The 13,746-nt window shown below is 36.2% G+C and overlaps 1 protein-coding gene across 2 annotated transcripts in view; it reads right to left on the bottom strand.

The window, feature by feature from the left end:
- Positions 1 to 328: 328 nt before the first annotated feature.
- Positions 329 to 13,746, bottom strand: part of RANBP3L (RAN binding protein 3 like) — a 43,832-nt gene continuing 30,414 nt past the window's right edge. For both annotated transcript variants that reach the window (XM_077896205.1, XM_077896206.1), the window contains 7 exons: positions 12,950 to 13,034; positions 10,478 to 10,580; positions 9,800 to 9,930; positions 7,865 to 7,985; positions 6,038 to 6,180; positions 2,678 to 2,867; positions 329 to 1,132 (listed from right to left, as the gene is read on the bottom strand). In XM_077896205.1, coding sequence (XP_077752331.1) covers positions 1,089 to 1,132; positions 2,678 to 2,867; positions 6,038 to 6,180; positions 7,865 to 7,985; positions 9,800 to 9,930; positions 10,478 to 10,580; positions 12,950 to 13,034 — 817 coding nt within the window. In that variant the 3' untranslated portion in view covers positions 329 to 1,088. The remainder of the gene's footprint in view (positions 1,133 to 2,677; positions 2,868 to 6,037; positions 6,181 to 7,864; positions 7,986 to 9,799; positions 9,931 to 10,477; positions 10,581 to 12,949; positions 13,035 to 13,746) is intronic.

Here is a 13,746-nt window from a genome sequence, read left to right as displayed (position 1 = left end):
TTGAAGCTGCACAGTGTGGTATTTTGTTAAGGCACCTGAGAAGACTAAAATGCCTCTAACAAGGGAATATTTAGAAGTCATGATCAAAAGTCATTTGAAGTCATGAGGTGATCAAACTGGATTGAAAAATGAAATATGGCTATAAGCACTAATTTTTATAAGTATTTGTGAAGTATCTCTGAGACAAATCTCAAAAGAGGAGCATCCAAACCTTGTTGCACAGTTGTTGAAATCATTATGGTCTACCACAACAAAGGCATTTAAAAAAATTAATTTGGGTATATATGAATATATTTTTTTTAAAAAGGTCACTATACAGCTACAACCATTAGACTATTAATGACAATTTAATTACATAAAACAAAGAACAAGTTAACATATTTTACTTTCTGTATACTTACTGTTTTGTTACATAGATAATGTATTTTGCTCATCCTTTCAACAACTACTGGATGCTGAACTGGAGTCAAGCATATACAAGGTAAAATGGATACAGGTCCAAGAACAATACTATCTTTAAAGGAATTCACACCATGAATATACAATAGTATTATAGTATTAGTAAATCCAAAGGTTAAATGAAAATACACATTTCCCAGAAGAGAAACATGACTTCATGAAATGTTAGCATGCAGTTACAGTGTTTTGGAAGAAATGACTGGAAATCTTGTAAAATATTTGTTTTATGACCAGACTATGTATGACTGAAAAAATATTTTAGTTAGGTATTTATCAAATCCAGCAATTTATTTTAACTATTATATCCACCAATGTGATGAATAGTCCAAATTAGTTTTTAAATCCTATTCTAAATTAGCTTCTTCAAAAATGATAAATTTTGAACTTCCAAAGTCCATGTATTTCTTAAATTCCGTCATTTTCTCCACAATAATCAAAATGTAAAATCTTGCAATTATTAGACTATATAGAGAAAAATCTTAATTGCAACAAATTATATTTCATGAACTTTACTATAAAAACTCTTCAAGGAATGAATCGGATCTTCTTATTTAGTTAAGATGGTTTAGTATTTTCAGTAAGATGACCAATCTTTTTGTAGATGTTGTCACGTTTATAGTAGATAGCGCTCATGAACAGGCAACCGACTGTCTGTGGGTCCACCTAGAAGGATCTGTGATATAAATTTCAAATATTATAAAATGTTATATCCAGATTAGATTTAATATTGAACACAAATGAACATGAATATGCTTACTGTGAGGAAATGCAATATATAGAATTTACATTTTACACGTAACGTTTGGAAATGTTGCTAATTTTAAACATGACATTTTCAGATAATGAAACCCTTAACTTGTGGGCAGCACAGTTTAAAAAGATTAGACTTTTTATTGCTTTCGTAACAGCTTAGCATTTGTATGCAACGCCTCCTGTGTGAAAAGGGAAAAATGACAGAGGAAGGGTGGGTTCATACGATTGTCGTTTACTTTGCATTATTTCCATTGTTTCTCATTTTGTATGAAGACATTACTCTTTCCTAAAATGGAATAAAGTATAGATTTCATAAGTGTGATTTTGTTGATGAGAGAATTTTGCCATTGAATCCTTATTTCATGTTAATATTTCTAATGGATACCAATTCATTTTCTATTAGATCCTATTTTATTGTTGACAATATAAAATATCACTTATACATCTCACACATTTTAAAGAGTAAGAAACCATTTGTTTAGTAGCGACAAGAAAAATCATATTCACTTAGTTCTCTGGCTCACTGAGTCAAGCAGTTTATAATCCTAATCTGCACATTTTGTGCACTCTTCTTCTTGATTACATTTTTAATATTGGACAAAGGAAGATCTTTCATCAAGTTTTGCACGTGTACTTTGATAGATTCTTAAATTATGATTAAGTTACCTTTAAGATAAAAAATGATTAAAAGTTGGAAAAAATGCTTGCTCACACACTGTCATTGTAAGTATGTTACTCAGTTCTCTGTAGAGCAGAATTCAGGCCTAAATGAAACTATTACTGAAAATACTTGGCACCATTTATATAACAAAACTGGGCTTAATATTTTCTTGACAACGTTTCTTTCCAAAAATAATGATAAATTTTTGTTTTAAATCTACTCACCAGGACAAGCATTGAAGCCTAAAAATCTGCTAACTACTGGTTCCACTTTAACCTTGCTCAATTCATGAATCCTGACACAATAAAAAAAATAATACCTTTTGCCCTAGGCAAAAAAAAGTCCTTGAGAATAAAGCAAATTCAAAAAAGAAGATAAGCGGGAGTTTCAGCATTTCAAGCCAGATTTGTCTGGTGGGCTCCACTGTAATGTGTTTATTAACTTTATAACATATTTATGATTTTTCTATTATAGCCAATAATAGGAAAATGAGAGCAAGTGAAGAGAAATATGAATAAATGGTTAATTTCAGTGTACCAGTATAAGACTTTATGGTATTTTTATTAAATTTATGTGCAAATGACATGCGGGCATCACCCTGAGGATGACTTTTAGCAAAATCCTAATGAAGGCCACATATAGAGACCGTGATTTCCAAACCCACTCCTCTGATCCAAAGAGTGAGGACTCTAATTCCCATCCACTTTAAATAGATCAGTTCCACTTTACAAAAATCTATTTCATATATTAGGATTGTGCAGAAGATTTCTTTCTTAAACCTTTAACCTAAGAAAAGCTATTTACCTGATCTATTTTTAGTGACTTGGATGAAATCATCCTCATCTTCGTCACAGCTTTCGCAGTTTAGTTGTTGGAGGATTGTTTCTGACTGGCTTTCAGCTTGATTTAGATCTTTCTGTTTATCAAAACTTCGAAGTGCAACAAGCCGATGATGTATTGCTGCATACAGACATCCTGTGTCTTTGGCACTGGCCTGCATGAGGAAAATTAAGTTGTTGAGAATAAAAATAAGAGCCCCTGGGTGCCTCAGTCAATTAAGCTGCTGACTCTTGATCTCAGCTCAGGTCATGATCTCAGGGTTGTGGGATCCAGCCTCATGTTCCCCACCCAGTGTGAGTCTACTTGAGATTCTCTCTCCCCTTCTCCCTCTGCCCCTCCCCCCTAAAAATGAATAAATAAAATCTTAAAGAGTATAAATAACTTAATAGCCACATTTTAGAGATTTTTAATCTTTCACTATTAATGAGGAAGGAATTACATGACATAAATCTAGAATCTAAATAACCCTAAAAAATAAAGAGTAAAAAGCCATTCATCTTGAACCAAATTGATTCTGAAAGTGAATAATTTTATAACAGGTCCCAATTTGTGCATTTAAACTGAGAAAGAAATTTCTGTGATTTAAAATTTCTATTTGAATTTAAGACTATCCTTCCTCCACTATTTTACACTGTAGGAAATTTTAGGGTGGATGAAAAAACCCCTCCATTTCCTTTACATAACCGTGTTTAGATCTCCCCTGCAAGCTTCACAGCTCAGTGGAAAAGCAGAGTTTATTACAGCAATCTATAATATTGCATTGTAGAAGCCCAGGGTACTTTCCATTACACCACAGAGTCACACTTATGATATGTATCATCAATACATCAGAAGTCATTGCTTTCAGTACTTTTCTATGCTGTTTTATGGATGCTGTTAATATAAAAAATGATGGTAACAATATCATTGGTATAATCGTTATGGTTACTACATTACTTTTTATTCAATCCTTACTATAAAACTATGAGTTAACTATTTATTTCATTTATATAAGCAAATGTGCACAGCACAAGTAGTCAATACATACTAATTCCCCTCATGTCTCTACAGATGAGATTAAGGCTCAGAAAGTTACAGTGACTTGCTTGGATTTAATTATCTAGTCAGCAAATTGGTTGGGCTCAAATCCCAGATCTTTGTCATCAAAGTCAGTGCTCTTTCAAGGTAACATGGCAATAGTTTACATTTTTGCATCCTTTCACAATTTCAAAGAGAATCTAGGTAAATTATCTTTTTGCTACCCCTCCAGAAAGCTGTCTTACTTTTCAAAGTCTAGAACTGAGGGTTGAAAAAACTACATGCCAACTTTTGGGGAGAAGAGTCTTAATTTCTATTTTTTCATTTGCATGTTCTTAAGTTCCCTTAATTACTGTGGAGGAAAATAACTATAAGTTAAATAAAATTTTTTCGTTCCTCATATTGTGCTAAGTATTATATAGTAGATGTTTAGAAAATAATTGTTCACTCCCGAATGATTTAATTTTTACATTATGTGCAAAGGTGTAATTTTTCCTTATTAAGTTAATAAATATTGAAAGGGTATTTGTAATTGAAATATAAATACTACTCTGCCACCTTGACTTTCTAACATTAAAATTTAAATATACCTTCCACCAGTCAATATATTGCCATTTGGCAAACTCATTCAGATATTTTCATTCAAGAAATTCAAACAAGAAATTAAAAATAAAATCACAATGTCATACTTTTTTTGAATAACAAATTATCACTGCTTAAAAATATTATAATTCCCAGGAAGTACCATAAGAAAATGCTGGTGGGAATGAAAATCGATTCAGTCTTTCTGAAGAGAAACTTGTCAAGACAAGTCAAAACCTTATCTCGAGAAAATTAACGTGTATGTACACAGAGAATTCCTCATGTCTTTCTTGCAGAATTTATAATAATGAAAGACATAAATTACCTATTTAACAGAGTAGAATTAATGGAATAAATTATGGTGCATAACAGAATTCTTTTCACCCGTTAAAAGAACTTTTGAAGAATGAGCTATTTAATGCCACAAAAACACTCATTTTCATTGATAAGTGAAAAGGTTATATATGTGTACTTCATAATCAAATATTAGCTATCTAATTTATTCAACCACAAGTATATTATTATTATATTTGGCAGAGGAGTAAAATCAAGTTAAGGAATCTAAATAACCTGTCTGAAGATCATACAGTTTGTACTGTATATACATATTTATGCCCACACATATATGCTAAAATATAAGACAACATTAATAGTGACCATCTCTGGGAATGGAAGTTATTTGCATTTAGTTTGTTTATTCTAGCAAATATCCTACAATTTATGGAGCCAGCATGGGTCAGATATTGAACAGCAGAATCCCATCTAGCTAATGGTCTCAATCTCAGTATCGGTGGCAGGCAGGCTGGCTGCTTTACTCACTCTAAGCTAGGAGATCCAGCCTGGCAGGGTATCAAATATTGTCTCCCTAAATGGTAAATAATGTTTGGGCATTATCTTACTCTAACATCTCAATACTCAACATATTACTTACACCTAACAGTGCACTTACTGGTAGTTAATAAAACCTGTGGTTTTTCATCACTGGGTACTTGCCACCTTTTTTACTCATTATACGGAAGCTAATTTACTTGTATTGTTACCTCCTGCTCGAGTCATGTGAGTACTCAGTCTTCTCCAATCTTCTGGGTCTCAGCCCATGTGGGAAACCTAGCCTTTCTTCTGGTCTGATCCCTGCCAGCTCTCTCTCTTTTGTGCCTGGATCTTGTATTTGAGGTCAAGCATTCCTGCTGCCAGGAACAGCTAAAGCTCTGCTCCCATCCTGTTACCTTGGAGACTGACTCATGTCCAGAATTGGAATTTGCTGCTGGACTGATTGTTTTAACTTAGTAGCCCTGTGTTTTTCCATTTCTCACTGGTTTCTTTCCAGGGATCTCAAAGCCTTCTCAATTTCAGCATTCAGTGTAAGCACTGGACTGTGTATTCCACTGGACTCCTAGGAGCCAATCTTGACAACAGTCTCTTTGGTCACTGAGTAGGATTGTTGACATAATTTCAGTGGTAAAGAAAAATGTGGAGGTTTGAAGCATATATACCAATACAAATGTCTTGGGACATATACCAATTGATTACTATAGATTTTGGTGTTAATCTGTAAATTTCATATAAAATTTAGGTGTTATATTAAACTGTAAACAACCAAAATGAATGGTTGATTTTTTTTTTTTGGCCAGTAGTGCAGGTTACAATGAAATCAAACAAATTAGCAATTGCAGAGATCTAGAAATACAGTAAGATAATTCTCTATTACTGAAATTTGTCACTTACCTGAATTAAAAACACTTTGATGCTATAGTCTTCTAAGTCAGTCGCTGTTATTCTCAAATTTTTGTGGTTTGCTCTTTGAATCTCCATTTGAGTCCAGAGTTTGCTATTGAGAATCAGCCTCAGGCTGCCTTGATTGCGCATAACTAAAATGGGAAGATGAATATATAAGACTACAGAACAGTTGATTCTTTGACCTTCCTGGGGAATTTGCCATTTTTGAAAGCAAAGTAAATCTTATAGTTGTTTTTCAGACTGAAATACAGTGAAATATCACTAGTGAAAATATTACTATTAAGTTGTAATTTGGGGCAGCCCCGGTGGTGCAGCGGTTTAGCCCCGCCTGCGGCCCGGGGTGTGACCCTGGGGACCCTGGATTGAGTCCCACGTCAGGCTCCCTGCATGGAGCCTGCTTCTCCCTCTGCCTCTCTCTCTGTGTCTCTATGAATAAATAAATAAAGTCTTAAAAAAAAAAAAGAAAAAAGTTGTAATTTGGCTTATTTATCAGTTTTCAAATAGGGCTTTATGATGTTAGAGGACTATTTTTAGCTTAAAAGCTGGAATTCTTTAGGATTAAAATTTTAGAACTTCTTTGAAGATCTAGTGGTCTGAAGAATATTTATCCAAGAATTGCTTACAGTGGAGAAAACTTTGCTTTAAGGGTTCAAAAAATGGAATTAGCTAAATAAATGATGACATGGCTATTCATGATAATATGATGAATCCATTAAGAATTCGCAAGAAAGATAATTACTGATGTGGAAAGGTGATCATGTTATACTACATAAAAGGTAAAGTCAGGTTACACAGCAATAGAAACACCATGCGTCACAAATTTTGGCAGGCAGCGGGATGGGTGGCATTGAACAAGAGTAGATAACAACTAATACTTGCCTTGGGAATACTACTTGGTTGGGTTATTTAGAAACCTGTTTGCCAGTTATAGAACTGAAGACATGGTTCCTATTCTCTTAGTCTGAATTCTATTCCTTACAGATTTCTCGAGCTTGATATCTGAAGCTCAAAAAACATCCATATACATGGATCCAACTTCTACCAGTAGTCCCTGCCACAGCTTTGACTGCCTAATGTTGACCAGTAAACCTACCCACCCTACCCAGATCTCTGCCTGTGCTCACTTTCAGTTTGGGCCTCTGAACGATGCCCAGTGTGTCTCTTCAGGTGCCGAAAACTTTCAGTTTGAGTGACTCTAGATTCTTACCATTGCTCTGGATGTCAGCCACATACAGATTCAGTAACCACATACCTTTATTTCCTTGGAAACTGACCCTTCATCTCAACCCACACGCCATGTTTAGAATGCCAAGAATAAACTATAGGACAAATATTCTCTTTTAGAAAAACTACTTTTCCTTCAAAAATAATGTCATCATATTGTTTTAACTAATATGGAGATTACTACTTAGGTGTGTCCCGGGCTATCTCATACGTGCTTAACATGCATTATTCCACTGAGTTCTCAGTTGGTCAATAAGTCACAGAGTACTATTATCCCCATTTTAAACTGATGTAACTAGGGCAGGGAGAGATTAAGTACCTTGTCCAAGGTCACTAGTTAGTCAATGATAGAGGAGAACCAGAACCTGTGTGGTCTGACATCAGAGCCTGCTCTAAACAGGAAGCTCCTATAGTACATTAAAAACAACATTGTTAAACAAACAAACAAACCAAAAAAAAAAAAAAAAAACCATTGTTTTCAACAGTCTGATTTGTTTACTATTTTATAACACATCTCCAGAAAATGATGTGTACCTACTGGAAATTTTACTCTGAGAAATAGTGGGTTTGCTTTACAAAATGATTCCTTACTTAGTCTTGACTGGAATGTTCCACAGTCACTGCTTGCTGTGTCATTCAGCCTCAAAGCTCCTCTGCCCCTTTCAATCCACGACTGTGTTGTTTTGTTGAATATAAAAAGCTTGCAGTTGATCTAAAGGACAATTTTTTAAAATGTCAGATATATAAAAACCTTTTAAAGTGATTTCTTTCCTATGTTGTAACACTTTTATGTCTGATTTTACCAGAATAACATCTCTTAATGATTTGTAAACCAGCTTTAAAAATTTAACTTTTAAAACATACATTTTTTGAATACTTCAAATATCAAAAAGCAAAAAGATGTACTAAATGAAAAGTCCTTTCCAACCCTACTTCACCATCTGTCAATTTCCACCCCTGGAACAGGTGATCACTGTTACTAATAGTTTATTAGCAACGAATGTCTTCTAGAAATATTTGTATGTATATACATGCCAACACTTATGCCCTCTATTTTTCTATAAATGGTGAATACCGTAATACTTTCTGCATCGTGCCCTTTCACTTAACAATATATTTATATGTAGCAACTTTTAAATGAAATTCCATGTTATTGGGCTGCCTGAGTGGCTCAGCGGTTAAGCGTCTGCCTTCTGCTCAGGAAGTGATCCTGGGGTCCTGGGATCAAGTCCCACATTGGGCTCCCCGCAGGGAGCCTGCTTCTCCCTCTACCTGTGTCTCTGCCTCTCTCTGTGTATGTCTTTCATGAATAAATAAATAAAATCTTAAAAAAAAGAAATTCAATGTTATTTGACCCATGTAACATGTGAAAGTAAAGGAATAGTGAAATTATTTGTATGCCTAACCATTTTTTGAAGAATACAGCATCAGAACTAGGATGTGATACCACAGAGTACTGTACTATAATTTAATGCTTACTAGAATTAAATCTTATTGTGTACAAGAATCACCCAGATGACTTATTAAAAATACAGCATGCCAGGGCCTCACCCCTAGCAATTACTTCAATTAATCTCGGTTTAATCTGACCTGAGAGTTATGCCTGGAAGCACACATGCATAGTATATGTATCAGTAAATCATGGGAGAAAAGAAAAGAGATGGAGAGATTTGGGGGTAAAAGCAGATGGAGAAAGAAAAAGGGAAATCTACACCTCATTGAAAAATGATTATGTCATAGCAATTACATTTCACATGCCTAGACCGATAGGTAGGCCGCTCAATACTCAAATCCTACATATGCTACTGTATACTACAACTGTGAAAGTCTTGCTTGATATAAAACCCAAAACTTATATAAAAGAACTTTTCAAAGAAAAACAGAATTTTTTTTATTATCTAGAACTGAAATCTATTCATCTTACCATCATTTTTACAATGTCTACAGTACGTAGATCTTCCACATCATAGGATGATAGCACTGATTATAAAAGCAAGCATAAGTATAAAACATAGGTCTGAGTTTGTTTTAAGACACCGTACCTGGCTGTCTTCTTTCTAAGAAACTAATGTGAATGGTTGTTAACGCAATAACCCATTTTCCTGAAAATTACACAAACTAATGTAAGTATATGACAAAATATCAGCTCAGTCATTGGAAGCCTTTCACATTTTTATTGAAGCAGCTCGGACTTCACGAAAAATATACTTCTGCCTTATTTATTTATTTATTTATTTATTTATAAATTTATTTTTTATTGCTGTTCAATGTGCCAACATATAGAATAACACCCAGTGCTCATCCCATCAAGTGCCCCCCTCAGTGTCTGTCACCCTGTCACCCCCACCCCCTCACCCACCTCCCCTTCCACCACCCCTAGTTCATTTCTCAGAGTTAGGAGTCTCTCATGTTCTGTCTCCCTTTATGATATATATCTGCCTTTATTTTTAAAGGTATTCCTGCTTGTAGAAACTTGACTTCATGCACATAAATGCTGCCAGAAAGAACAACATGTGATATACAGACCTTTAACACATTATGCTCTGCTTCTTCCCCTGTTACAACATCAATTTTCTCCAGCAAGCATTTTGGTGATGGCTTAGAAGAGAAAGCAGCAGCTGATTCAATTAGGGATATCCTTTGAATAGAGTGTGTGCCTAAGAAAAGATAGGGGAAAAGACACATGAAAGACCTCATTCTCTCTACTGCACAAGCTCTTTACTGTCCCCTTTTACATGCCTCCTTACCTTTTTTTATTTATTCATGAGCGACAATAGAGAGAGAGAGGGAGGCAGAGACACAGGCAGAGGGAGAAGCAGGTTCCATGCAGGGAGCCCAACGCAGTACTTGATCCTGGGTCTCCAGGATCACACCCCGGGCCAAAGGCAGCGCTAAACCGCTGAGCCACTGGGGCTGCCCCTCCTTAGCTTTTTATAACAATGAGTGTTTCCCAAGAAGCGAAATTACTTGAGTTTAGATAAATCTCTTTGATTCCTCATATCCACAAGTAAAAAAATTTTGAAAGCTTATGTATCGCACAACCATATTTGTATGCTTTAATCTTTACCAAAAAGTTTTCAAGCGCCGCATTATTGTTTTTGCATTACATAGATATTAAACAAATGACATGGCAAAACAGGAAATATGCTAATAGTTTTTTTTCTTTTTCTTTTTTTTCTTTTTTACAAAGGAAATAATTCTTACTTGAGTTTGGAGAGGTAACGGGGAATTCTAGGGTGGATTTGAATGTTTTTTCCTCAGTGTGTGAATCATTTTCCAGTTGAGGTTGGGTGAGATTTTGAGTATCCTAGGTGAGGGAAAAAGATCTATTACTTAATCACATCCCTATATATTTGAACTGGGCGGGGGGGATTCTTCCTATCATCAGAGGACCTTGGTCCTGATCCTCAGGAAGTGTCATCTAGTCACTACAGCCTACTTCAGGCAGGATCTCATTCCAGGGACAATGGGAGAAGGTTTGGAGACCCAGAAGGATGGTCTAGCAGCACTGTTCGATGCCATCACCACACTAACCTGATGCCCAGCAGGAGATACAAATATCATCTCTGTTTCAAGGTATTTCAATATTCCCAGCACTTCACTTTCTATCCAAAATAATAATTAAAGTCACCAAGAGAATGCACTCGCTCTCTCAGAGCTCATCTTAACTTTTCCTCTAAGACAGTGTCTGCCAAGAGTTGCTTTTAAGGTTGTGCCCCTGGTGCCCTGCCCAGGTGCTGTAATCAAGGCCTGGGAAAAAAGACCGAGTCATTACCAGGCCATTTATGATCCTGGAGAGCCCCCTGCAGAACCAGGAGAATCGGAACAGCTTTCTGTCTTTTCCTTTGTGAACTCAAAATTCTTCCACATTAGTTCATCTGGATATTTTTAAATATTTTGGTAAAACTGACAGAGATGGGTGTGATTATTCCCATTTTAAGGAAATAAACACGAGGGCACAGGAAGTTTAATGACTCATTCGAGCAGCACATGGTCAGCAAACAAATCAGGAGGGCGTTCTGACCCCCAAGTCACAAGGTCACAGGATTATAGGATTAACCAGAGGACAAATACAAGTGATCTCTATAGCTCCTGCTATCCTAGGACGTTATCAATTTAAAGGGACAGGAAGCTCAGTTTCCTTTAGCCAGCCAGATTTAAAGTGCCCATAGGTACACAAGGACCTCCTCAAACCAAATTTCGAATTTCAACTGTAGTTCATTTGCTCAGGTATGTCTCTGTCTCCCTTAGACGATAAGCACCTCTAGAGCACAGTGTCTCCTTTAGCTTTGTGTAACCACTCACCCAGGTGTTTTTCAATCCTGGCTGTACATTCAAATCACCTGATACCTAGCCTCGCCAACTGAGACTCTGATCTAATCTGTTTGGGGAGATGCCCGGGCCTAAGAAATCCTTTAGAGGCTCAGCAGATGATTGTTAATATGCAGCCGAACTTCAGACCAACGCCAGTACCCTAGGTATCATAAGAACATAAAATATGTTTGTTAAATTGAATTGAGTGTTAAGGTTGATCCCGTGAGGCTGGGAAAGTATTTTATTTGTGTCCGTGACATCTTCCGGAAGCTGTGACTAATCTAGTGCCAAAGTTAGGAAAGAATGACACAGAAGAAATGTGCCTGAATGCATTGCCTGGGACTCCACTCTGGAAGCTGGTCCATTCTGGTTCAGATCCAAAGATGTGGGTCACCAGCTCGAGACCTGTGGAGCTGGCCTTCATCTTGAGGGTGACAGGGTATCCCTAAGCTAAAGAGCTATGATACTACTCTTGGAGTTTGGGTTTAGCCTGAGGTGGGTGTAGCATAAAAAAAGTCTTAAAAGGGGTTGATTTGTGAAAGCCCTAAAAAATTTGGAATAAACAGGCCTCACGAGTTGGTCCTTTTGCTATTCCGAGCCTCTGTGCAGTTTTTGAAATCTGTGTAGCCTCTGGATCCTGGATGTGATTAATAGTCCTAATGCAAGCTAGCCACCTTGGCCAATTTCAGCCAAGATTCTGGTCTGGGTGAAAGCCGGAAAGGGTATGAAGATGTGAAAGACCCGAAGAAACCACAGGCACCTCTGCTACACAGCCCTCACTTTGCTGTCTACCTCCAATACAAAATAGGGGTGCTAGTAATACTCGTTAGGGGTTTGCGCTTGGCAAGTATATTTCCCTAGGCAAGTAAAGTACTATGATTTTCCTCTTAAAGCCTGAAGAATAAAAATAGTTATGATAATGTTTTTCACATAAAAGCTTGACGGGGAAGGTTGTGGTTAACAAGAAAAATAATGGCAAATGATTTTAAATGCATCTTGTTATGAAAGATCCTATCAAAAACCTGATATTAAAATATCATTACCAGTTAAGCTCATCTATTGCAAACAATTCTGGGATTCTTTTGGGTACTTTGGGTGTAACACATATCAAAGAACTATTTAAAATTTCTCATCAGTAAGAATGTTATAATTATACAATTCCCTTCCTCTGTGGGTCCCTGCCTATTATTCTAAGAACTAAAACTTGCTTCCCAGGAGAATTTTTCTAGTTAAAGAAAGAAAATGTGGCTTTGAACTCAGGAGTTAAGGTATGCTCCAATTTAACACTGTCTTAATTAATTTGCCTCCAGAAACGCAAAGTGACAGTTTTCTATATAATAGAAAAATTTTCCAAATTCTTACCAAAACTCTTTCTACCATGTTTTCTCCAAACACGAAGTCAGAACTGCAGCTTTTAAAAGAATACTTATCTTCATTTGGTTGACATCTAAGGAAAAGAAATAAACATTTGCTATTTGAAATATATGAATAAAGCCATGTTAGACCTTAGCACATGAAATAATCAGATGATTTAACACATTGATATATAAAGCATAAAAACATCTGCTAACTCTTGGTCATCTGCAGTTATTGAGAAATGAAGGAAAAATGGAGATAGGTACTCCCAGGGATGATATTGAAAATATTTGACAGCTGTGACAACACTAGTTGAGACCGTCCAAACACATGTCATGCCCATCACTGTTCCGGCTGTGTGATCAACCAGGGACTGCCTGGATCTTATCTTCTTGCTTTTCCAACATAGCCTCTCCAATCTCTCATTTCTACTCTCCCCCTCCCCCAAGTGGCCAATGCTTTTAGCCACAAGAGGTCTCCAGAGCAAAAGCAACATCAATCTTTCTTATCAGTTATACTTGACTGTGCTTTTGTTTAATTTGGGTTTTTTCCCCCTGGAACTTTTTTTTTTTAACGTTAAAAGTGTTTTGCATGATGAAAAATTCAAAGACATGCAGCTCTCTATCTGTAGGCTGATGTGCTCTGGGGCCCCCTTGCACCCCCAGTATGCACTGTAGGTAAACGCTATGCAACTACATGGCCCTAATCATGTGAGTCTGGTTTATGTCTCTGGCTCATTTTAATCTTCCCTCAGATCAAACATGCCTTCATTGTGATGACATCAGTAAATAATAACTTTCATT

This window comes from Canis aureus, chromosome 4 (genome assembly GCF_053574225.1).
Source record: "Canis aureus isolate CA01 chromosome 4, VMU_Caureus_v.1.0, whole genome shotgun sequence".
In the NCBI taxonomy this organism is placed as follows: Eukaryota; Metazoa; Chordata; class Mammalia; order Carnivora; family Canidae; genus Canis; species Canis aureus.
This window is presented reverse-complemented; position numbering and strand designations above follow the sequence as displayed.